Genomic DNA, 25,949 nt, shown 5'->3' with positions numbered 1-25,949 from the left:
CCATTGGAAAGACCATGCTTGCAATAGGATGACAAGATCATCTTGAAATATGGCATAAATACCTTAACGTTCATATTCAGTGTTTGTTATATCCCTTTACGCTGTTGACTTCATTGACAAAAGTTCAAACTTTCGAAGCGAAGCGAGTGTGCGACGTTGTTTTTCTCTGAACACTATTAGCTGACTATGGATTATTATGTATTCCTACGCATTGACGTTACTGCGAAACATTGTTTGGACAATGAGTTGTATACAATAAAAAATAATTAATTGATAAAATGCAAATTTGAACAAATGTTTTTGATTCACATTTGTATTTTGTTTTCTTTGACAAATTGAAATGAGTAAAAATTGAGTGAACTATTTACTTCATCGTAGTAAAAGCGACAGGTCGTATGTGAGCAGGTCACGACGCGAGAAATATCATCGTCGTTCTCGTCGTTGAAAGATCTGACTAAATTTCAATTTAAAATATGTAAAAATGGGAGATGTATATAATGAATACTACTTCATGTTTTCGAGTGAAGCCTCAAACCCCATATTGTTCACTCGACGAAAAATAAATCATATTCGACAAAAAGCATGAAGTAGCCTCTATATATTATACAAACCTGTCACTGACATTTGCATTATAGTAATTGGTATACTGTGGTTACTGTCATGAATCTACAGACTGTAAGTGTCACATGACATACATGTACGTTCATGGGAAATGTTTCTACATATACGGGGTGTTGATAACGATATCGAAACAATATGGGGTTTGAGGCTTCACTGGACGAAATATAAATCCTATTCGACAAAAAGCATGAAGTAGCCTCTATATATTATACAAACCTGTCACTGACATTAGCATTATAGTAACTGGTATACTGTGGTTACTGTCATGAATCTACAGACTGTAAGTGTCACATGACATACGTTCATGGGAAATGTTTCTACATATACGGGGTGTTGATAACATAAACCCCAAGAGCTTGTTTCAGTAATATATTCAACCTGTGAAAACAACCAATCGTTATCACTAACCATGTTACTGCTTAGGCTACGCATGCGCATCGCGGTTCACTGTAAATACATCAAGTCTTTCTACAACTGCATGTACACGTCACGGTGATGTAGTTACAGTGCTGTCACTAGTGTAGGAAAGTGGGATTGCTAAGGTAAGGCTGGACCTGATCGTGGACAATTTACATTTCAATTTCTAGTTTACGTCAAACATAAAGTAACACTCTGGATGTATTTGAATTGAGCTATATAAATTGGTGACGTAGGTCATGGAATACTCTCTTGTTAAGACTAGTCTTGAAGGGGAAAAGACAACCATTATATAGCACTGTATTGCTCCTGTATGTTCAAAGGATTCAAAGGTCGTGCTAAAATGTGCGTGGTTGTTGCCATGAACAGTAATAATGCCACCGGCTCCATACTTTTGTGTCACACATATCTGACGATAATTGGGATATAATAAACATCCGACATCTGGTGTGCTGATGACACCAAACCAGGAGCTTGCATCTGTGCTGCATATGTGTGTCACCCTCAAGAAGACTACATTATCACTGATGGATATATTTATATGTATCTATGTTTATACACTTATATATACCTGCACTGGTACATATTCTCATACACTGAATTAACCCTTCAGATTGTATGCACGACGTCTCTAGTACTCTTCATACCTTAATATATTGTAGTAGCCAATGTTTCGTCTATTCATTTCCTTGTTCTATTCTGTTTTAATCTTATTTGAAGCTTGACGTGACTATCATCGAGAGACAACATGGAGACGTCCTACAGCATCCAGACTGGAGAGACCAAGACCCTGGGAGTGGTGGACTTTGCCGTGTTTGGCTGCACACTCTCTGTCATGTTATTTATTGGATTATATTTTGCAATGAAAAACAAGAAGGATCAAGATCCAGCTGAATATCTGGTAGCAGGAAGAAGTATGGGCGTACTTCCGGTGTCCTTGTCCCTGGCTTTGACGTTCCTCTCGGCCTTGACCTTGCTAGGACTCCCGGCTGAGATCTACAACTACACCACGATGTTCTGGTGGCTGGCCCTGGGGATGGTGCTGGCAGTGGCGGGAGCAGCGCATGTGTTCAACCCTGTGCTGTACAACATCGGGATCACCAGCGTGTACGAGGTATTTAAACAAGGCATGAGTGAGTCATTTTGGGTCTTGATTTGTGAACCCTGCATGCCATCTCCTATGTACTCTGTGATCCAGTACATATATATGTGTCATCATGTAGGAATGTCTGAAATAAAACACACATCACATACGTATGAGCTCATGTCTGTTTGTCCTAGTTAAACCTGTTTATTATATATTGCAAATATGTAAGCATTAATGTGTGCTGGGATTTTGTATCAAGATTAGAAATTGTTCAGCTATAATTTATGTACCTTTCATTTAAAACAGCCAGCCATTTTACAGAAAAGGACATTGTAACAATGTACTTTTTGTGGGAACCACTTTCTGTTACCTTTCAAAGATGTGAAGGATAAGTGTATTGTATCAAAAATGTGAAGGATAAGTGTATTGTAAGAAGTGTATTGTATCAGGAAGCTTCAGGGACACTTTACTTTGTCGATTAAATCCACGGCCTGCGCATTGCACTGTGATCCATCTTACAACAAAACCTCTACAATGTCTCAGCACATGATACTCTGCCATAGAATACATAAAGACCTCATTAAGTGCAACGTTCATTTATAGATCATATATTTTCACGGCGACATTTCTCTTTCAGTACATTGACAGGAGGTACGGGAGCACTGTCAGAGTGTTGATATCATTCAGCTGGGTACTTCAAACGGTGAGTTAGTGAGGGTGGTTACTAATTCAAACGGTAAGTAAATAAGGTTGGTTGGTTGGTTTGTTGTTTAACGCCGCACTCAGCAATGTTCCAGCTATGACGGCGGTTAGTAAATAAGGATGGTCGATACTTCAAACGATGAGGTAGTGAGGATGGTTACTACTTCAGATGGTGAGTTTGTGACCTTTGTTACTACTTCAAACAGTGAGTTAGTGAGGATGGCTACTACTTCAGATGGTGAGTTTGTGACCTTTGTTACTACTTCAAACAGTGAGTTAGTGAGGATGGTTACTACTTCAGATGGTGAGTTTGTGACCTTTGTTACTACTTCAAACAGTGAGTTAGTGAGGATGGTTACTACTTCAGATGGTGAGTTTGTGACCTTTGTTACTACTTCAAACAGTGATTTAGTGAGGATGGTTACTACTTCAGATGGTGAGTTTGTGACCTTTGTTACTACTTCAAACAGTGAGTTAGTGAGGATGGTTACTACTACAAACGGTGAGTTTGTGACCTTTGTAACTACTTCAAACGGTGAGTTAGTGAGGGTGGTTGCTACTTCAAACAGTGAGTTTGTGACCTTTGTAACTACTTCAAACGGTGAGTTAGTGAGGATGGTTACTACTACAAACGGTGAGGTAATGAGTATGGTTGCTACTTTAAACGATGACTTAGTGAGGATTGTTACTACTACAAACGGTGAGGTAATGAGTATGGTTGCTACTTCAAATGGTGACTTAGTGAGGATGGTTTCTACTTCAAACGTTGAGTTAGTGAGGATGGTTGCTACTTCAAATGGTGACTTAGTGAGGATGGTTTCTACTTCAAACGTTGAGTTAGTGAGGATGCTTACTCATTCAAACGGTGAGTTTGGGAGAATGATTAATACTAAAAAAGGTGAGTTTGTAAGGATGGTTCATACAGCAAACGGTGAATTACTGAGGATGGTTAGTGGATGTTTTATACGAACAGCAGTTGAAAGCATATTTGTAATGTATTTTCTTCAGTAACCATGTGAACGCCGCTTATGCTTTTCGTGTCTTGTTTTGATTGTAATGAAAACTGACGTTGCCATGTTTTCAGATGTCCTACATGGGCACCGTGCTGTACGCCCCCTCGCTCGCACTGAAGACAGGTACTAGATATACACCGAAATCATTATTGAAAACATAATGTGCTACAATTAATGTGTGTAATTAATCTGATGTACGGTTTATTATAGCATTAGCAGTATCGAAGCATTGAAATGAGTGTGTTTATGCCTACCCTGGCTTGCTTGCCCGTCATTCTGCTGAAACACTTTGTGCTGTTACAGTAACCGGCATGGAGCTTTGGGTGTCTATTCTTACAGTGGGATGTCTGGTCACTCTGTATACATCACTGGTGAGTGCACAAACACACATGACACGGACACAAGTGCCCACAAATTCAGTGTACAGCTTAGGCCGAAGTGTGTGAGTCGACCGGAGAATGATGCATTCTGATATAATTTAGGACTTCATTGTTTCATATTGACGCGAGTATTGGTGATTCCATTGTCTCATATTTACGTAAGTATTAATGATTTCATTATCTCAAATTGACTTGAGTATTGCTGATTTTATTGTCTCATATTTATGTAAGTATTGATGATTTCATTGTCCCAGGGTGGGATGAGGGCTGTGCTGTGGACAGACAGTTTCCAGGCCGTCCTGATCCTCGTGGGCCTCCTGTCGGTATTGATACAAGGTTGTATAACAATTGGAGGATTTGGACGGGCATGGGAGATTGCAAGCGAAAACTCCAGAATCTACTTTCATGAGTAAGAACAGCGCTGACTTGGCGACTTTGATTACTTAGTTTACGGGTTTCCTTGTCACTGACGCGGATAGGTATTTCCCAGGGTGTCGTGGACATAGCCAGCGGGCCGTCAGCTCGGACATCCAGAACCAGTCAACACCCAGCACCAAAACAATACGAACTTAAGACGTATGTTTTATTTAGTTTATAATCTAAAATTGACTTTCAGGGGAGAATAGGAGATCATGCTTGAAGGATGAAGCGACCTCTCCCAGGATACATCTTCTGGGATATATCTCTGCAATTTGCTTTGCAGACCATTTGCAGATCCAATAATATCACTAATCTCTCCGCCTGTAGGGCTGGCTAGTTTTCACAAGAAAAGTGAGAAGAATGATGTCGGATGATAAATAGATACAACCCGACAGTATTTTGATATAAGATATATCGCGCAAACCTCGTTTTGATAATTTCATATACTACTCACGTTACATACTTAAGACACACCAACACGTTTAATATCTTTGACGAGTTACGTACTCAGACACGCCGTATCGATTTATCACTTTGACAAGACACCCAAACACGATCAATGACTTTGATAAGTTACGTACTGAGACACCCAAACACGATCAATGACTTTGATAAGTTACGTACTAAGACACCCCAACACGATCAATGACTTTGATAAGTTACGTACTGAGACACAATGTAACGATCAATGACTTTGACAAGTTACGTACTAAGACACTGTAATGATCGGTGACTATGACAAGTTACGTACATGACAATCCGTAACATCAGTCACTTTGATAAGTTATGTACTAAAACACATTGTAACGATCAATGACTTTGACAAATAACGTACTGAGACACCCAAACACGATCAATGACTTTGACAAGTTACGTACTGAGACACAATGTAACGATCAATGACTTTGACAAGTTACATACTAAGACACTTTAATGATCGGTGACTACGACAAGTTACGTACATGACAATCGGTAACATCAGTCACTTTGATAAGTTACGTACTAAAACAAGTTGTAACGATCAATGACTTTGACAAATAACGTACTAAGACACCCAAACACGATCAATGACTTTGACAAGTTACGTACTGAGACACAACGTAACGATCAATGACTTTGATAAGTTACGTACTGAGACACCCCAACACGATCAATGACTTTGATAAGTTACGTACTGAGACACCCCAACACGATCAATGACTTTGATAAGTTACGTACTGAGACACGCCGTAACGATCAATGACTTTGATAAGTTAAGTACTGAGACACAACGTAACGATCAATGACTTTATCAAATAACGTACTAAGACACCCAAACACGATCAATGACTTTGACAAGTTACGAACTGAGAAACAACGTAATGATCAATGACTTTGATAAGTTACGTACTGAGACACCCCAACACGATTAATGACTTTGATAAGTTACGTACTGAGACACCCCAACACGATCAATGACTTTGACAAGTTACATACTAAGACACTGTAATGATCGGTGACTATGACAAGTTACGTACATGACAATCCGTAACATCAGTCACTTTGATAAGTTATGTACTAACACACGTTGTAACGATCAATGACTTTGACAAATAACGTACTAACACACGCTGTAATCATCAATGACTTTGACAAGGCCAGACTTGGACCCCCAAACACGATCAATGACTTTGATAAGTTACGTACTAAGACACACCAACATGATCAATGACTTTGAAATGTTATGTACTGAGACACGCCGTAATGATCAATACCTTTGACAAGTTACGTACTAAGACAAGCTGTAACGATCAATGCCTTTGACAACTTCGTACTTAGACACCCTGTAACGACACGGGACTTTGAAAAGATGCGTACAAAGACACGCCAACACAATCAATGACTTTGACAAGTTACGTACGAAGACATGCCAACACGACCAATGACAGGTCAAGTGCGTCTTCAGTCACGTCCTACCTCATTTCCTACCGAATGCGTGAATCAGTTACCTGAATATCACAATGCGTGGTAAAACAAGTAGTCTTTACCCTCCCATGTCGAGTGAGCAAAGTTGGGTTTAACGCCGCTTTTAACAGTATTCCAGTTATATCACGGCGTGTCAGCTGTGGGAGGAAAGCCCGAAGCCCGAAGTGATGCATGTCTCAGACGTTTACCACTTTGGGGAAACCCACGAGCACGGGTATGGTGCTGACAAACCTAGAAACATAATTCCCATGTCGACAGTTTCAGCGTGGACCCGGGAACACGTGCGTCCTTCTGGGCCGTGGTTGTGGGGGGCGGGGTCATGTGGATGTCCTACTACTCCATCAGCCAGAGCCAGGTCCAGCGGATCCTCGCCTGCCCCACGCTCAAGAAGGCCCAGATGTAAGTCCATGAGATATGTGACAGGGTCGTCGATTTAAACACAATGCGTTCGGAGTGAAGCAGATAAAAATACATCTCGTTTCCGTCTGAAAATGCACATTTGTCAACACGCGTAATTCGTCTTTATTCGAACAAACGTTACGTTGATTCCAAACTCCACTCACATGCACTGGCCCAAACGTGAGACATGAGTACAAAATGTATATAATTATTTTTACATTTGTTTATCTGAAACCAGATACAGTGACTAATGAAGGGACATAGTTATTAAGAACATGGGCTTTTTCATGAGTTTAATTGTCAATGATTTATGCCAATGTAACTGCGGTACTTTCTATTTGTACTCCTATTGGTATTGACATTTCAGGAATACATCTTGTAAGGATGTTAGTTAGAATTAATCACACTCTTGTCACCCGAATAGTGCACACACGTCATGAACAGTCACACCTGCTTCCAGTGACTTGGAAGTAAATGAATTTTGAATAATGCGCCTGTAAGAGCATATCCTGAATGTATTAATATACACAGTCAAGATTTCAGCCTCCCAGCCTTCATAAAACACTCTCTGTTGGTTTCCTGCTACATGATTTGAGTGAGTGAGTATGGTTTTACGCCGCTTTTAGCAATATTTCAGCAATATCACGGCGGGGAACATGATTTAAGATCTTTGTAATAGTTGAAAAAGGATATCCAATGATGTAGTACGAAACCAACAAAGCTTGAGTGTTTAATATTATAAATTATTTGAATTGCCCTTTGGGAGTGAATGCGAAAGAAGCTGACTTGATTTGTCTGATAACCTGCTTTGTCTTGCAGTGCGATGTGGTGCAGCGGGGCCCAGCTGGTGCTCATTGTCAGCCTGTGCTGCATGGTGGGGGTAGTTCTGTTTGCCTTCTATAAGGACTGTGACCCCCTCCAGTACAACCTCGTCAGCACGACGGATGAGGTGAACCTTTCGACTAAATGTCATTACAACACAATATTAACTTAAGTCTTTGATAGGCATTTAGAAGTTGGGAGAACATAAATACATGACACTTTTTTATGTATAGCAGCTTCTTTTTATTCTTTGAACGGCGTTTCAGAGCTACTTCATGCTCCTTCACTTACCTGTTGCAGGAGCAAGAAGGAGCTCTGACACGTCGTACAAAGAACAAAAAGAAGTTGCTGTCCATAAAATAGTGTGATGTATTCAGATTGTTAACTGTCTATGAATAGTACTAACAAGGTATTGCAGTGTGTATAAATCGACCTGACAGGCAGCACTCTAAGCAATTTCTAATTGTTGGAAGGTTGTTGAAATTGATAAAATATTCTAACAATATAACCCCTTTTTGTATCCACCCGACCTTGAACTCGAGAAGCGATAGAACATTAGATGGCGCTTGTCTCGTGACTCTCTACAAGACCTATATATATCAATACATTGTGAGCGCCTATCTAAGAGACAAATATACATTAGTACAGCATGATGACTTCTACAAGACCGATATGAGTAGTATAGATATTTCTCGGTACACCCATGATGGGGCACGATTTATACTCCAATACTACTACTAAAGGAGGGGATTTTTTTCTCTCTTCCATTAAAATGATGATGCTATTCTACGATCGACATGTCATTAAACTAAATATCATTTGTGGTGAAAAAACGAGAGGTGCCGAAACAGGATTGCATCAAAGTAAAGGAAAAGAAACAAAGTCGAATGCGACCGAATAGAAGTACTCCCAATTAAACATTTGAGGATATAGAAAAATGCCAAGAGCAGCCCTACCAAGAGAAGCGTACAAGGAAATTCGCTCAGGCGCTTTATCTGTTCGAGCAGCAAAACAGAAGTACCACATATCACAAGATTGATATATTCGAATTTGTGGATACAAAGAGGGGACAAATTATCAACAGCAATAAACGAAACAAGAAGAACTACGATTATCTCGCAAAAACATACCCTTTTCTATTCGTATCTGATAGAGAGAAACAAATCTTGGAGTCTTTAGGGCATACTTTCTACAAGCGGTACCAAATCCCGAGGCAGTTTCTAAAGTTATACCTATGTGTCTTCCATCTTTCAATTGAGGCTGGCTTGATACTAGACTTCGTTTTCTTATACAACAAGCATCGAAGCCTCGGCAAACTTCGTATCGTTTCCTCTAGAGAAAGGGAAAGAAATCCACACAACCAATGCGGGGACTGTCTTACCACTTGTCCTACACCACCAAGCATCTTCGAGGATCCTACTTCCACTTGCAAATGCGGCGCCACAGACCACTGCGTCGATAGAAAGAAATGCCCACTATGGACAAACAGATTCACCACCCTACCCCCACCCAAAAATCGACTGCCCTTAGTGACCCCAGACCAGATAGCGATCCCTAGTTGTATAGTGAATATAGAAAATCTGAACGACGAGTGCACTGGGTTGTGTACCTGATTCTCAATACTTACCAAAACTCTAGCAGAGCAGTGCCGGTGTGGAAAAAAATGACTGCACCTTCCGAAGACTAGCCGTTGAAGGCGCCTTCCCCAACCTCCCTGATCCACCAAAGGAGAATCCACCCATCCTATGAATACCAAACCACGGGGGTCCGACAGATCTAGAACTATTACCAGCGCAACCCATTTCCAAACAGAAGAAAGCATCAACATTGCCAGCCGGGAAATACGTGTGCACGAAATTTGCCGTAGCAGCGCTAGAGAGCAATGGACGAAATACAAACAGACCACTCCTACTCCTACACGTGGGTGGAAAAAAGGTGCCAGTCTTCAAATACTTAATACAAGAAACCATTCGAGAGATGGATGGAATAGAGAATTTGCGGCTATCCAATGCACCATTCTATTGCATCCTAGACAAAGTCGGACACTCACCAATCTCGGATAAAAAGGATGATAGAAAAAACAATGCTCGTCTTTTCTCCAAGGAATAGCAAAGAAGTCGAAGAAGCGCCTGGTCTTGTAGACAGGACAGAGAAAAATGCAATACAACTAGAGCCGCCAACAAGTTCTCCTTCTCCACCAAAGGAAATACCCCTAAAACAAGGAGAAATAGAGGAAAACGAAGAGGAAACCAATCTGTGGCATCGTGTTGTAGGAGAAGAACTAGAAAAGCAAAGACAACTACGAGAGAAAAGAATAGACAAACTGGAGAAAACCGTTGTGGACTACAAAGAAAAAAACATGGGTGGTAAAAAACTAGTCCTTACGATTTTAGATTATGGAACAAAGAAAGTCTCGGAATTGAAACCGGGAATGTATTCCATACTTGGCTATAAAGAAAGAGGAGATAGCACCCGAGTTGTTCTTCGCGAAAAAAGGATCTGGACAACAAAAGAGCTACGACATATTCTTTCTAGTATGGACCGAATATTTGAAAAGGACGAGGACAAACGTGGTAGAAAGACTTTCTGGCTGCCAGAAATAGAGCCCCTCCAAATCGAGATAGAACAAACCAAATCCTTCGTAGTGGAAAACAAGACTATCCATTGGAACCCAATACGAGTCGTTGCAGCTCCAAATCCAGAACTACTTTCAGAATTGCGGCAAATACACCAGGAATACGAGGATCTATTACAGAAAAATGGGCTACAAGTGGCTACAGTACCAAAAACTAGGAGAAAAGCAATAGATCTAGAAGCAGGAGAATATCGGTATGCTAGAACAAAGTATTGTGGCAATCCATGCGCATATTTGTATCTTGTTTCCGAAGATGGTGTAGAGACACCGGTATATGGATTCTTCCTGGAGAAAGCTATGGAGGACATCAAACTTCGTGGTCCAATCATCTGCCAGCTTGGTAGAACGAAAAGATAACCAGACAGAAAAATAGATCGTCTAGCCTATATTGCGCAAACTCTACAAGAAGAAACCTAGTATCTATGTTTATAGATATATAGAAAAACAATATCCCCAGACCCGGAAAAACCCCACAATATACAACATCCATCAAAAGCATAGTAGGTAGACAAACTACACCATATACACACTTTCTTTGGCTTGCTAGGTTGTTCTAGATTCTCACTTGCTACACAATGTTTACCAGTTTCTCGTACTACCTTCCAGACTAGTAGTGCGGCAAGACAGATGTATGTCCACCGTTGTACCGACTGCACCATCGAGGATACTTAACAACTGCATAGCTAAATATAGCAACTGCTTAGCAAAATATAGCAACTGCTTAGCAAAATATAGCAACTGCCTAGCTAAATATAGCAACTGCATAGAAAAATATAGCAACTGCTTAGCAAAATATAGCAACTGTTAAGCAACATATTGCAACTGCATAGCAAAATATAGCAACTGCATAGCAAAATATAGCAACTGCTTAGAAAAATATAGCAACTGCTTAGCAAAATATAGCAACTTCTTAGCAAAATATAGCAACTGCTTAGCAAAATATAGCAACTTCTTAGTAAAATATAGCAACTTCTTAGCAAAATATAGAAACTGCTTAGCAAAATATAGCAACTTTCCTTGGATGTTCAGCAATTTCCTAGGTTTTCTATCTAGACAAATGGGGTAGGTATTGTATAATAAAATATACTCCCTAAGAAAGGGAGTACAGCATGACGACTTCTACAAGACCAATACACATCAGTAAAGCATGATGACTTCTACAAGACCAGTATACATCAGCACAGCATGAAGACTTCTACAAGACCTATATACATCAGTACAGCATGATGACTTCTACAAGTCCTATATACATCAGTACAGCATGTTACCTACTCCACAAGACCAATATACAAAAGTACAGCATGATGACTTCTACAAGACCAGTATACATCAGCACAGCATGAAGACTTCTACAAGACCTATATACAAAAGTACAGCATGATGACTTCTACAAGACCATTATACATCAGCACAGCATGAAGACTTCTACAAGACCTATATACATCAGTACAGCATGATGACTTCTACAAGTCCTATATACATCAGTACAGCATGTTACCTACTCCACAAGACCAATATACAAAAGTACAGCATGATGACGTCTCAAAAAAACAAATATGTATGAGAACAATGTGACAGCCTCTCTACAATACCATTGTACCAATCTACGAGACCAGACTAATGTCAAAATGTCAATCACACATCCTGAATATTATACAAGTTGTGTGTATTGCAGTTAATGCCTCTATTCAACCCTTACCCTAACCCTAACCCTGTATTTCAGTTACTGCCGCTGTTCGTGATGGACATCCTGGGGCACCTGCCGGGCCTGCCTGGAATCTTCCTGTCCTGCATCTTCAGTGGCAGTCTCAGGTATGGTGTCACGACTGTCCCAGTCATTGAAGAGCAGTTACCTTGCATAGATTGCATTTCAATGATGATTTGAAACCATTGTTGAATTTTGACTCTTCTATATTCTTGCGACATATGCGAGTATTCCGAATATAACAAGATTTGTCACTTCCAGCTCCCTCTCATCCGGGATGAACGCCGTGTCTGCGGTGGTTCTGCAGGACTACATCCGACCTTTCTGCAGCTGTAACATCAACAACTTCACAGCCACCGTCATCACCAAGGTTACAAGTAGGTCATAGCATAGGGAACGGTGGGCTGTTGTATGCAGATGAGATACAAACTATTTGAATATACAAATTTAAACTCAACAAGTTAACATCAACGCAGGAACTGTTTTGAAGAAACCGGAATATCATCTAACGGGCCAGTGTGTGACGATCAACAATTATTGATAACCAATGGACACCTCGATCCGCGCTCAATTATCAATAGATTCATATTGTATGATGTCCAAATAAGGTCATCAACATTATAAATATAATAGATCAAAATACATTTGCTGTGTGTGTGTGTGTGTGTGTGTGTGTGTGTGTGTGTGCAATACAAACAACTGTAGTAATGACAAGTGGCAGTGGCACAGTTCGTTTAGGATGTCTGACAATCAATGTACAATAAAATGGGCAATGGCAGTAGTAATGGCAATTAAGTGATTCTAGATCTATACATGTCATGACTATAGGGTAATGTACAGGCTTCAGCCTTTAGAAGTAAATGTTCATTCAGACAAACGTTGTCCTCAGTCGGTAACCATGACATTATAGCCCTCTGAGATACCAGTTCACAGCTTAAACATGGACCCTCCACTCGGACACAATGTACTGACTCCGAGCAAACCAGTCGTATGTGTTACACGTGTCATGTAATGTGTTACCTGTGTTATGTAATGTATTTAGTGTATTGTGTTATGTAATGTATTGCGTGTATTGTATCATGTCTCTGTATTTCAGCTGTAGCATGTGGAGGTATCAGTATCGGAATAGCGTTCGTTGCATCACGATTGGGGAACCTGTTAGAGGTAAACTACTTCATGTTGTTTAATGCCGTAAGCAATGTTCCAGCTGAATCATGGCGTTCAGTGGACAATCGAGTGTGTTGTTGTCAAACCAGTGGACCCCTGGTGCCGAGATACAGTGACACACAATCAACAAAGTCACTGAACCTGACCACTCAATCCGATTTCGTCACCTCGCACAAAGCACCAGTGCTAGATTGGTGGGAACCTCTTCCTCATCTGGTTCCAAAGGAGTAGATGTCTTGTGACGTCAGCGCAACACACAAGTTCATCTGCTCACAATAGCATGCACACATTTCAGTGACAGTATCTGTTCTTGTTATAATAGTGTCATGACGCCTGTCAGTGAAAGTGTCTGTTCTTGTAATACTAGTGTCATGACACCTGTCAGTGAAAGTGTCTGTTCTTGTTATAATAGTGTAATAACGCCTGTCAGTGAAAGTGTCTGTTCTTGTTATAATAGTGTCATGACGCCTGTCAGTGAAAGTGTCGGTTCTTGTTATAATAGTGTCATGACGCCTGTCAGTAAAAGTGTTTGTTCTTGAAATACTAGTGTCATGACACCTGTCAGTGAAAGTGTCTGTTCTTGTAATTGGCGATCTTTTTGTTCCAAAGGGCAATAACTCTCCTTTTGAAATGATATAAGCGACGGTCCAAACTGTCGCTTCCGGTCTGGTTCCCGGATCAATGCGCGCTGCGACAACTACTGACATGTATAGACGGAGCCAAGCTAAAGAGTTGTCCTGTTGCACCTTCGTTCAAAAACAGTCGTTTACAACTGAATAATTATAACTAGCACACATTTTGTAGTGATTATTAGTTGATAATATCGACATTTGTTGAGTCTTCAACTTCAAGACGAATTGTCACTATGGAATATAGCGGGAATAACGTCATGAAAAATGGTATATTGCCACGGTATTTTCTACGTCAGAAAACAGCGAGGCATTCTGTCAGTCTGGGCTTACATATTGCATCGATGAAATAATGCAAACTCTTTTAATTTATCAGCCTTTGTGTTATTTCCCACAACAATTCAAGCATTCAAATCACAACAAATACTACCATGGACTTCAATTTGATAAAATTAGTGATACGCCAACATTTGCAGCACACATACATCTTTGACAGGCCTTTACCAATGATCTATATTATATATAGATCTAGAAAGTTTACATCCGTGGCTTTACAAATACTTTAAGAAGAAATATCGTTCAATATAATAAAATAACTGATTTTAAATGTTACTTTTTATATCAAAATTAAAGTTGCATCTGAATATTTAAATTTATATTATTTTTTTAGAAATAGGCCAAATGAACATCTACCATGCATCTATTAAGCACTCGGTTACTCAGCTGCAATATACATACCACTCGTCATACCTTGAAATAAGAGATTTACCCATATTATTCTGCCCCTATAACATGTGTCCCACCATTAAGGCTCTGAGTCATTACAGGTGTTAATTCATTCATCCATCATTTCTTACAGAATTCTGATCCTCATGCTCTTAAAATAGTAGTAAATTACAGAGATTTGTCCCAACAAACAACAAATCATACTAACTACCCCCAAAAATGTGTATGATGCATAAATAGATCTAAATCATAGTTTTATCTTCTTGTTTTACTAACATAATATTTATGTTAATGTTGACAAATTATTTCCCATACAAACCCACACACTACCCTGCTGTATCTAAGTATCCTGATTTTCATTCAACAGTACTTCAAGACACCTGTAGTATTAAGTATATTTTGTAGATATTATTATCATATAGCAAATATGAATTTAGAAAGTATATCATCAAATCTTCTGATTTGAACCCCAAATTGAACCCCACAGTCATTCCATGTAGATAAATGGATTTATTTATGTTATTTGTTTTTGAATATAACAGATTATACTTACATATGTTACAGTCAGCGTCTATAGCCAGGCCCAATATGTATTTTGACTGAAAATTTCAGCCAATATGCATATTGACTGATTCACACAGGCAAGGTATATTCTTTCTTAAATTTTCATTCATTTATTATTGCCAGAAAATTAGGACCGGATTTTAGACAGACTGGCTGAAATGAATTAGACTGCATAATTTAATCTCCTCAATTTAATTTGGATCTATTTTGATCTTATCAAGATCAAAGTAACTTATGTAAGAAATTAAAAATGTTTTCACAATGAATTGATTGATTCTCCAAACCTGAAAGAATACCAGAGTCCCTTTTTTATGTTACTTATCTTTATTGGCATAATATTCAGTTCAGAAACAGATGACTGCTAAAAAGTCATCCATGTGTAATCAAATACTAGTACACATGCACAAGTGTGCCAAGATATTAAATAAAATAAGAGTCATTGTGCAATGCAGATATCTTTTGGTGTGAAGAAAAAAAGAATAACATTAATGATTTGTTCATGTTGGAATTTGAAACATCAGATAAGAACAAGGAAACCTAAAAAGAAAGGCCTAATGAAGTTAAGAATCAGCTTTATCTGTGTCACAAGCATATGATTATTGTCAATGCAAACTGGATGTAGACGCTGCATTGTTAATACAATCAACATTATAGAGATTGAAAATTAGTATGAATATATTGTTTTATTTTATAAAAATTGTAGTTGGTACAAATACTCTTGAATATGTATTTTAACTAATATATAGATCTGGGGCCGTCTGTGTCTGAAATCTTTTTTTCTACTTTGTAAAATTCAAAAAAGGCCAAAATAATATATATCTTTCATTGATCATATTGAAATATAATCATGGTAGTATTTGGCAACAAACAGCCACCGTTCATACATAAAATCCTTTTACACAACATATACATGCACCAATTATAACCCTTAAATATCAAAACAGATTTCAGTTATTTCCATTTCATGTATCATGATATCTAGTTGATGAAATAATTTTACAGTGCCTGTTACATTTACAATTTCTTGAGAACAATTCTCATTGCTCTCTGTTATATATCTGACAAATACTTACATGTGTTGCTGTCAATATTCACAACATTGAGGCAACGGGCAACGTTGCATGAGACCTTCACATTTCGCGTACCGTATCGCCTCACCGCTGTACCTACTGAAATGCATGCATATGATGTAGCCTGCTCGGCGATGCTACAACATAGATATAGGAACGTATACAAAATCTACTTAATTTTTAAAAGTGTGATATTCATACATCAAGGGCAACACTTTCAGTACCGATTGCAAAACGTCAACAAAGCGACCTGGGATGAACGATCAGCTGATCTCACCGCATCGCTTCGAACGCCTATCTAGTGGTTAACTATTCAATATAATCAGTCGTGGTCATCCCTGATGTATCCTTAAATCAAAGAACATTTGTTTCCGGACATGGCAATAGATAAATCATTGTTTAGGCGAAAAGATATACTGTCCACACACAAGCGTGACCGTTGCCGACAGAGGTGAAGGTTATACTAGTTAACTGTCTATAGGCGCCATAGTAACATGTAGTGTTCGTATCGCGCATACCACATGCGCCGTCAGTTTAAGGTTGGACCGTCCGGGTCAGCGCACCTAGCGGGTTAGTAAAGGGAAGATAAATTGAAAAAGATCGCCCATACTAGTGTCATGACACCAGTCAGTGAAAGTGCCTATTCTTGTAATACTAGTGTCATGCCACTTGTCACTGAAAGTGTCTGTTCTTGTAATACTAGTGTCATGACACCTGTCAGTGAACATGTCTGTTCTTGTTATAATAGTGTCATGACACCAGTCAGTGAAAGTGTCTGTTCTTGTAATAATAGTGTCATGACACCTGTCACTGAAAGTGTCTGTTCTTGTTATAATAGTGTCATGACACCTGTCAGTGAACATGTCCGTTCTTGTTAAAATAGTGTCATGACACCAGTCAGTAAAAGTGTCTGTTCTTGTAATGCTAGTGTCATGACACCAGTCATTGAAAGTGTCTGTTCTTGTTATAATAGTGTCATGACACCAGTCGTTGAAAGTGTCTCTTCTTGTAATACTAGTGTCATGCCACCAGTCAGTGAAAGTGTCTGTTTTTGTAATATTAGTGTCATGACACCTGTCAGTGAAAGTGTCTATTCTTGTTATACTAGTGTCATGACTCCTGTCACTGAAAGTGTCTTTTCTTGTTATACTAGTGTCATGACACCTGTCATTGAAAGTGTCTGTTTTCTTTATAAAAGTGTCATGACACCAGTCGTTGAAAGTGTCTATTCTTGTAATACTAGTGTCATGACACCAGTCCTTGAAAGTGTCTGTTCTTGTTTTAACAGTTTCATGACACCAGTCGTTGAAAGTGTCTGTATTTGTAATACTAGTGTCATGACACCAGTCAGTGGAAGTGTGTGTCTTTGAATGATAGTGTCATTACACCTGTCATTGAAAGTGTCTGTTCTTGTTATAATATTGTCATGACACCTGTCAGTGAAAGTGTCTGTTCTTGCAATGCTAGTGTCATGACACCTGTCACTGAAAGTGTCTGTTCTTGTTAAAATAGTGTCATGACACCAGTCGTTGAAAGTGTCTGTTCTTGTAATGCTAGTGTCATGACACCTGTCAGAGAAAGTGTCTAATCTTGTTATAATAGTGTCATGACACAGGTCAGTGAAAGTGTCTGTTCTTGTTATAATAGTGTCAGGACACCAGTCAGTAAAAGTGTCTGTTCTTGTAATACTAGTGTCATGACACCTGTCAGTGAAAGTGTCTGTTCTTGTAATGCTAGTGTCATGAAACCAGTCACTGAAAGTGTCTGTTCTTGTTATAATAGTGTCATGACACCAGTCACTGAAAGTGTCTGTTCTTGTAATACTAGTGTCATGACACAAGTCAGTGAAAGTGTCTGTTCTTGTAAAGCTAGTGTCATGACACCAGTCACTGAAAGTGTATGTTCTTGTTATAATAGTGTCATGACACCAATGTGTGAAAGTGTCTGTTTTTGTGATACTAGTGTCATGACACCTGTCACTGAAAGTGTCTGTTCTTGTAATGCTAGTGTCATGAAACCAGTCACTGAAAGTGTCTGTTCTTGTTATAATAGTGTCATGACACCAGTCACTGAAAGTGTCTGTTCTTGTAATGCTAGTGTCATGAAACCAGTCACTGAAAGTGTCTGTTCTTGTTATAATAGTGTCATGACACCAATGTGTGAAAGTGTCTGTTTTTGTAATACTAGTGTCATGACACCAGTCATTGAAAGTGTCTGTTCTTGAAATACTAGTGTCATGACACCAGTCGTTGTAAGTCTCTGTTCTTGTAATGGCAGTGTCATGACACCAGTCACTGAAAGTGTCTGTTCTTGTAATACTAGTGTCATGACACCTGTCACTGAAAGTGTCTGCTCTTGTAATACTAGTGTCATGACACCAGTCAGTGAAAGTGTCGGTTCTTGTAATGGTAGTGTCATGTCACCTGTCACTGAAAGTGTCTGTTCTTGTAATACTAATGTCATGAGACCTGTCACTGATAGTGTCTGTTCTTGTTATACTAATTTCCTGACAAGTCACTGCAAGTGTCTATTCTTGTAATACTAGTGCCATGACACCTGTCAGTGAAAGTGTCTGTTCTTGTTATACTATTGTCATGACTCCTGTCAGTTAAAGTGTCTGTTCTTGTAATACTAGTGTCATGACACCAGTCAGTGAAAGTGTCTTTTCTTTTTATACTAGTGTCATGACTCCTGTCATTGAAAGTGTCTATTCTTGTAATACTAGTGTCATGACTCCTGTCACTGAAAGTGTCTATTCTTGTTATACTAGTGTCATGACACATGTCACTGAAAGTGTCTGTTCTTGTAATACTAGTTTCATGACACCAGTCACTGAAAGTGTCTGTTCTTGTTATACTAGTGTCATGACACCAGTCACTGAAAGTGTCTGTTCTTGTTATACTAGTGTCATGACACCTGTCAGTGAAAGTGTCTGTTCTTGTGTTCTAGCTCCCCTACATTGCTATGAGCATCATTGACGGACCTGTGTTTGGCGTCTTCATTCTGGGAATGTTCTTCCCGAGAGGAAATAAATGGGTGAGAAATTCAGACACATTTGGCATATAGTGGCTTGATATATGTCCTTCTGGACAAACCTGTTGTACGTAGTTTTGGGTTAAACAGTGAGTGAGTGAGTTGGGTGTAATGCCTCTTTTAACAGTATTCCAGTTATATCACGGTGTGTCAGCTTAATGTGGGAGGAAAGCCCGAAGTGATTCAGGTCTCTGACGTTTACCACTTTGGTAAAACCCACGAGCACGGGTATGGTGCTGACAAACCTAGAAACATAATCAGGGCGAACCGGGATTCGAACTCACAATCATAGGTTTCTGGCGAGCCCAAGGGACGCAACTCCGCACAGCGAATCGCGGCGCATTAGACGACTTGGCCACCCGTGTCCCCTTTTGTGGTTTATGTATACTATTTGGGGTATGTAAGTCAGTTTGATTTTCGCCGCTTTTAGCAATATTCCAGCAATATCACGGCGGGGGACATCAGAAATGGGCTTCACACATTGTTCCCATGTCGGGAATCGAACCCGGGTCTTCGGCGTGACGAGCGAACGCTTTAATCACTGGGCCACCCGACTGCCCCTGTATGGAAAAAATAAGGTACTGCAGACATTTTGTGAAAAGTAAAAAAAATCACAAAAACACAACCACGTGACGGCATGACGCCGAAACACACCAGCATGACATGCACGTGCAACATTACGTGTTTGGCTTTTAGAATGTTGGGTTTGCATTTGCATGCCATGACAGTCTTACAGTAAGTGAACAGCGAAAACCAGCTACGACTGACGGAAACCTAACGCGTCAACGTCATCTGCCGACTGCAAACAGGACAATCATCTTCTGCATACAGGATATTTCCGCCTAGCACCACGCTCCATTTCTTGACTGTGGAACCGTTATCAGACACACGGGACAACACGTGACAACACGTGACCTTCCCAGATCCGGTCGATCACGTGACACTACTGGAACACAGGACAGATTAATACGATTACGTCACTTACGTGAAAGAACCACCACGGCCACCTCTACAACTACGGCAATACCAGGATAGCGTGGGATGTCAGCCCAGACAGCGAGGAAACGTTAACGCGCTGAAGGTATTCGCGATAAACTACGAGTTCGATGTGTCATTTTGACGGATCTGCATCAGTGGTGTCAAGGGCACAGAGTATGGCCATAACTGCGATGGAGACAAGTTTGGTTTAGTGACGAGTCACGTTGTATGCTTCGCCGTGCGGGTGGTATAGACGTCGTGTTTACAGGCGTCGCAGGGAACGTTTAGCATGTAAACAAACCAGACAATCTAGTGAAAATCGAGTGACATGACAGACATTTACTCATTGCGGTGTAGCTGAAGACGATATGTTATTATTTTGAATTACGTCTTCTGTGTACAGATTTCTGTTCCTAATAAGTTAGTTTCAAATGAATTAAATAATTTAAATTTCAATAATTTCATTTTAAGACATATGTTCCTTCTGCAACACAGTGGGGTGGTTTTGAATTCACGACCCAATCAGTTTTGTAGTAGACTCAGCCCCGCCACTCCAGACACCTTTCTTCTTACAATTGCAGGGCGCCCTGTGTGGCTACATCTCTGGCATCACCGTCATGTTGTGGATCGCTGTTGGAGCCTTCATCCACGACATCGCCTCGCCAATGTCGCAGTTCTCTGTAAAAGGCTGCAACTGGAACGCTACCAACTCCACCATGCCCACGACACCAACACCGCTGGCTAACAATACCATGTCAGCCGAACAGTAGGATCTTACGCGGTCTCTAACTTGACAAAACCAGCAAATATGAGTGACAGTGACTATAACATAGGTTATAACATAGTGCAATGGAAGGTTTGCCAATCTGTTATGACGGTAACAATTCAGTGGTCAGTATTGTGTCGGCTAAGTCATGAAAAAATCATAGCAAATAGCGCACACACTGTCATGTTGAATCTAAAATGAGATAGCATCTCCATGCGAATGCGGATCGTCGGTTTCTCTGGGGAAATATGGAGACATTTGGTTCTGCTTTCGTTTCATTACTGCAAATCGTGTTTTGCAAATATCAAATGTTAACTGGTTTTATTGTGGCGTTAGATCTAGTTATATACGAATTTATGCTGAACAATAATCTTTACGTTAATCTTTTACGATAAAAAATTGATTCATATTACGTTTACGAAAGATTTTGTAGTTGGTTACCACATGAGGACACGGTATATGCTGACAAACGCTATTTACTTCAAGGTACGACGACTTGAGCATCTACCGCCTCTCTTTCCTCTACTACACAGCCACGGGGGCCTTCATCAACGTCATAGTCGGCATGATTGTCAGCTTCATAACGGGTACTGCCATCTACAAACATAACGTAACTATTAACTAATATAACCGATCTTGGTGTTTGATCTTCGTTCCCTACATTTGTACAGGTGATAACAAGTAGAGTTTATGTTCTGCGTCCACGTGTTGATCACTGTACCTCAAGACATCCGATATTTAACTCTAGTGTCCTACTATTCAACGCTAGTGTACTACTATTCAGCGCTAGTGTACTACTATTCAGCGCTAGTGTGCTACTATTCAACCCTACTGTGCTACTATTCAGCGCTGGTGTACTACTATTCAGCGCTAGTGTACTACTATTCAGCGCTAGTGTACTACTATTCAGCGCTAGTGTACTACTATTCAACCCTACTGTGCTACTATTCAACGCCAGTGTTCTACTGGGGCGGTCGGGTAGCCTAGTGGTTAAAGCGTTCGCTCGTCACGCCGAAGTCCCGGTTTTGATTCCCGATATGGGTTCAATGCGTGAAGCCCATTTCTGGTGTCCCCCGCCGTGATATTGCTGGAATATTGCTAAAAGCGGCGTAAAACCATACTCACTAGTGTTCTACTATTCAACTCTAGTATTCTACTATTTAACTCGAGTGTGCTATTCAACGCTAGTTTTCTACCATTCAACTCTATTGTTCTACTTTTCAACGCTTGTGTTCTTCTATTCAACGCTAGTTTTCTACTATTCAACTCTAATTTCAAAACCAGTGTGAACCTTATCAACTCTAGTGTGCTAGATTTATTTACATGTCAACGCTTAACGTCGGTGCAAATGAGAACTACACAGATGTAACTAGTAACCAGCATTTCCCTTCACAGGGTACGGGAAGCTCGTCACAACAGACCCTAAACTGGTCTTCCCACTCATCCGCTCGTTCTGTCCGTGTCTACCGAAGAAAGTGATGGATACATGTGACTGTACACCTGTCGTTGAGGTCAGTACGTTTCTGTGATGTTCACACACAGTGATCAGGTTACGCGACAACTTCCGACCTGTGAAGATCTAGGTAGAGAATACACCTTAAGCTTCAGCAATCCATACTTGCCGTAAGAGGCAATTAACGTGATCTAGAAGTCAGGCTCGATGACTTTTTTCTTTCGTTTCCCTGTTGCCCTGATCCACGCTCATGATGTCAGTCTCAGGCTTGTCTGGTCTCGATTATGTACACCGCCATATTGCTGTAATATTGCTGAGTGCGGCGTTAAACAACAAAACACGACAACACGTGTAATTGATATTCGCATGTTTTCTAAATGACAGACCGCCTCCGTGGTCTTGTGGTAGAGCGTGCGCCCAGAGTGGAAGGTCTGGGGTTCGATCCCCGGCTGCGTCATACCAAAAGACGTTACAAGATGGTACTTGTCTGGCGCTCGGCATTGAGGGGCTAACAAGGACTGATCGGCTCGGAGTCAGTATACTGTATCTGAGTAGTGTGTTCATGTTAAACTGCGGCATGGTATCTCAGTGAGTTAGCACTATAAATCGGCATCAGTCCGGACTAGAACAAGCAGCCACACACACAGGTGCAAGCACGTCGCTATATAAGTGCAATGATCTTGGACGCGATGTTAAACCCAATTTCACCCCACCTCATCTAAATGACACCTTTGATTGTTTTTCTGTAGTTATTTCACCGTGTATGTTGTAATAATGCCAAAGCCATATGGTTTTGAAATGGAATCCGGAGATTACTTTTCCAGTACTAAAACTATATACTGCCACCTCATTGTTGACTCCTTGGGAGAACTAACAACTAACGTGTTGTTACTGCCTACATTCAAGTTATATTCTGATCATATATTCGAGTGGCCTTTACGTTATCCCATGACAGAGTTATCCCCCTTCGTATTCCACACAATATCACTACCGGTTTCGTTCGACCCTCGAGGTTGTTTGTATCTGCGCATTCGTTACATTGTGTATGTATACTCTTCAAAAAAAGAAACGCAATACGGATGTTTTGGCCATAAAAGCAAAAGTGGCGAACCAAGAGGTGCAAAACGAAGAGGTTTAATGTGTTATAGTGTCAGTGACACATTTCCCGGATCAAAATGATCACAACAAGGACATGCAAACCATCAGTCGGGGAACACGTACGATTCGGAAAAACGCACCCAGTGCATTAACAAAACGACCATGGAGCTGTAGGGTTGTTGATTGACTGGCATCTGCGTCAATCGAACAGTGACAGTTCAACAACATGCCAAGATGAACAGAAGTGCAAAGAAGCAACGTCATCGGCCGCTTGCATGCAGGGAAATCCCTATCAGCTTTAGCCAGGGTGTTCAATGTTGCGCCCAGGACCATGACAAGGTTATGGGATCGGTTTCAACAGTATGGCTTAACACATGATCGGCCAAGGTCGGGACGACCAAGAGTAACCAAGATCGCTACATCCGACAGCACTACCCACGTGAGAGGACGACCACGGCCATCTAAACCGCACCCCAAACAGTACGAAACCGTCAAAGAGCACCAGGTCATATTGAGTCGACAACATCGTTAACAACGACTACATTGGTGTCGTCAACACAGGGTATGGCCTCAACTGCGATGGAGAGATGTCTGGTTCAGCGACGAATCAAGATTCCTTTTCCGTCGAGGAGATGGAAGAGCTCGGGGAGAGAGTTACGCCGGAAACTGCGTACAGGAAGTGTACAGGTTTGGTGGGGGTAGCGTTATGATGTTGGCGGCTATCTCTCATCATGGCATGACAGGTTTAGTCCATATCCAGGGCAATCTTGCGGATCAACGATACATCAACAAAATTCTCCTACCACACGTCCCCCCAATTGCAGCTAACGGCAACGATGTATTCCAGCAGCACAACGCTCGACGGCATACAGCACGGATCACAAGAGCCTGTCTACACAACACCAACGTTGATGTTCTCAGCTGGGCATCCAGATCGGCGGATTTGAACCCGAGAGAGCACCTGTGGGATGAATTGGATAGACGGCTACGCTGACGTCAACCACAACCCCAGACGTTGCAGCTGTTGGCTTTTGCGTTGCAGGCCGAGTCGGCTACAATACCCCAGGATGTGATGCGCATACTCGTCTCTACCATGGGCAGGAGATGTCAGGCCGCTATCGATTCCAACGGGGGACATACGCGTCTTGATGGGAGCTGAGCTTCATCTTGGACTTTTCCTATGTACCGATAACTGAGATGACTACAATCACCAAGTGTTTACTCCACAACTTTGTGGTTCAATACCTTGTATGGTTCCTCGTATAAATGTATTACCTCACACAAATCTGGCGCTGCGTTTCTTCTTTGAAGAGTGTATATACAATCCAAGATCCGGTGATGAAATGGTGTGACGTAGGTGGGTGGGTGGGGGGGTAATTTTGGGTGACGGTTGTGATGCATGGTGTGTTACGGAGGGCTGAACCGACTGTGTCTCTGTGTGTACTATTGACAATCAGTACATTTATTCGACGTATATATATAAGTCTGCCGTGAAATCAACGGACACTAGTTTACTCAACTCAATAGTATAGTTGTGTCCGTTGATGTCGCCGCAGACTTATAGATACGTTGAGTAAATGTACAGATTGTTTCATCTTGTGTTCCCGGTGTAATTCCTACACAGTTTTACAGTGTTTTGTGTTCTCTACAGCGACCGCCTCAGGAAGATGAAACGGAGATGAGTCACGACGTGTGTATTTTCTAGTGGCATGTATGTTATCCCATGATGGAGTTATCTCCCCTCGTATTATACACGGCGTGTGGGTTCGCTTCTCGGCAGATTCGGGACCGGCATCTGGAGATACCCGCTTTGTACCAGTAGTTTCATCCGTTAACTAACACTAGTTCAAAACTGAAGACAAATATAGTTTTGAGGCACGGCAATAGTCGGACATACGTTACTTTGCTTATCTTATGTTACCAGTGATTGAAGATAAGTAGCACTGTCAGATTCAAAGTCAATAAACATCCGATTCTGCCATTTTTCTCACTGCTTTCTTCTGTGACGGTCAACGTTTCGGGTGAGTGAGTGAGTGAGTGAGTTCGGTTTTACGCCGCTTTTAGCACTATTCCAGCAATATCGATGCAGGGGACACCTGAAATGAGCTTCACACATTGTACCCATGTCGGGATTCGAACCCGGTTCTTCGGCGTGAGCGCTTTACAGATGGGCTACCCGACCGCCCCATGAAAAACATGACATACATCCTTACTGTCGGGTTGGTAAATACTATCGGCATAGCATACGAAGAAGGTTGAAGCTGAAACCATACAAAACAACAAGCTTACTTGCTTGTCC

The 25,949-nt window shown here is 40.8% G+C and overlaps 1 protein-coding gene across 1 annotated transcript; it reads left to right on the top strand.

Moving 5' to 3' along the window:
• Positions 1-1,786: 1,786 nt before the first annotated feature.
• On the top strand, positions 1,787-25,355 carry LOC139475714 (sodium-dependent multivitamin transporter-like). The gene is made up of 15 exons (XM_071258901.1): positions 1,787-2,152; positions 2,763-2,828; positions 3,912-3,963; positions 4,144-4,211; positions 4,475-4,629; positions 6,864-7,004; positions 7,824-7,953; positions 12,185-12,273; positions 12,428-12,543; positions 13,263-13,330; positions 19,272-19,358; positions 20,915-21,099; positions 21,586-21,686; positions 22,495-22,610; positions 25,302-25,355. The coding sequence occupies exons 1-15, from the start codon at positions 1,787-1,789 to the stop codon at positions 25,353-25,355; spliced, it is 1,794 nt and encodes a 597-aa protein (XP_071115002.1).
• Positions 25,356-25,949: the final 594 nt, after the last annotated feature.

This window comes from Haliotis cracherodii, unplaced genomic scaffold, assembly GCF_022045235.1.
Source record: "Haliotis cracherodii isolate W230 unplaced genomic scaffold, xgHalCrac1.p SCAF_3, whole genome shotgun sequence".
NCBI classification, from domain to species: Eukaryota; Metazoa; Mollusca; class Gastropoda; order Lepetellida; family Haliotidae; genus Haliotis; species Haliotis cracherodii.
This window is presented reverse-complemented; position numbering and strand designations above follow the sequence as displayed.

What these genes read in the sequence shown, in the direction of transcription:
- LOC139475714 (XM_071258901.1), top strand. Translation starts at nt 1,787, where the DNA reads ATGGAGACGTCCTACAGCATCCAGACTGGAGAGACCAAGACCCTGGGA. An exon ending in TCCCGAGAGGAAATAAATGG is followed by an intron (nt 19,359 to 20,914) that starts GTGAGAAATTCA and finishes TTACAATTGCAG; the next exon opens with GGCGCCCTGTGTGGCTACAT. An exon ending in ACTGTACACCTGTCGTTGAG is followed by an intron (nt 22,611 to 25,301) that starts GTCAGTACGTTT and finishes TGTTCTCTACAG; the next exon opens with CGACCGCCTCAGGAAGATGA.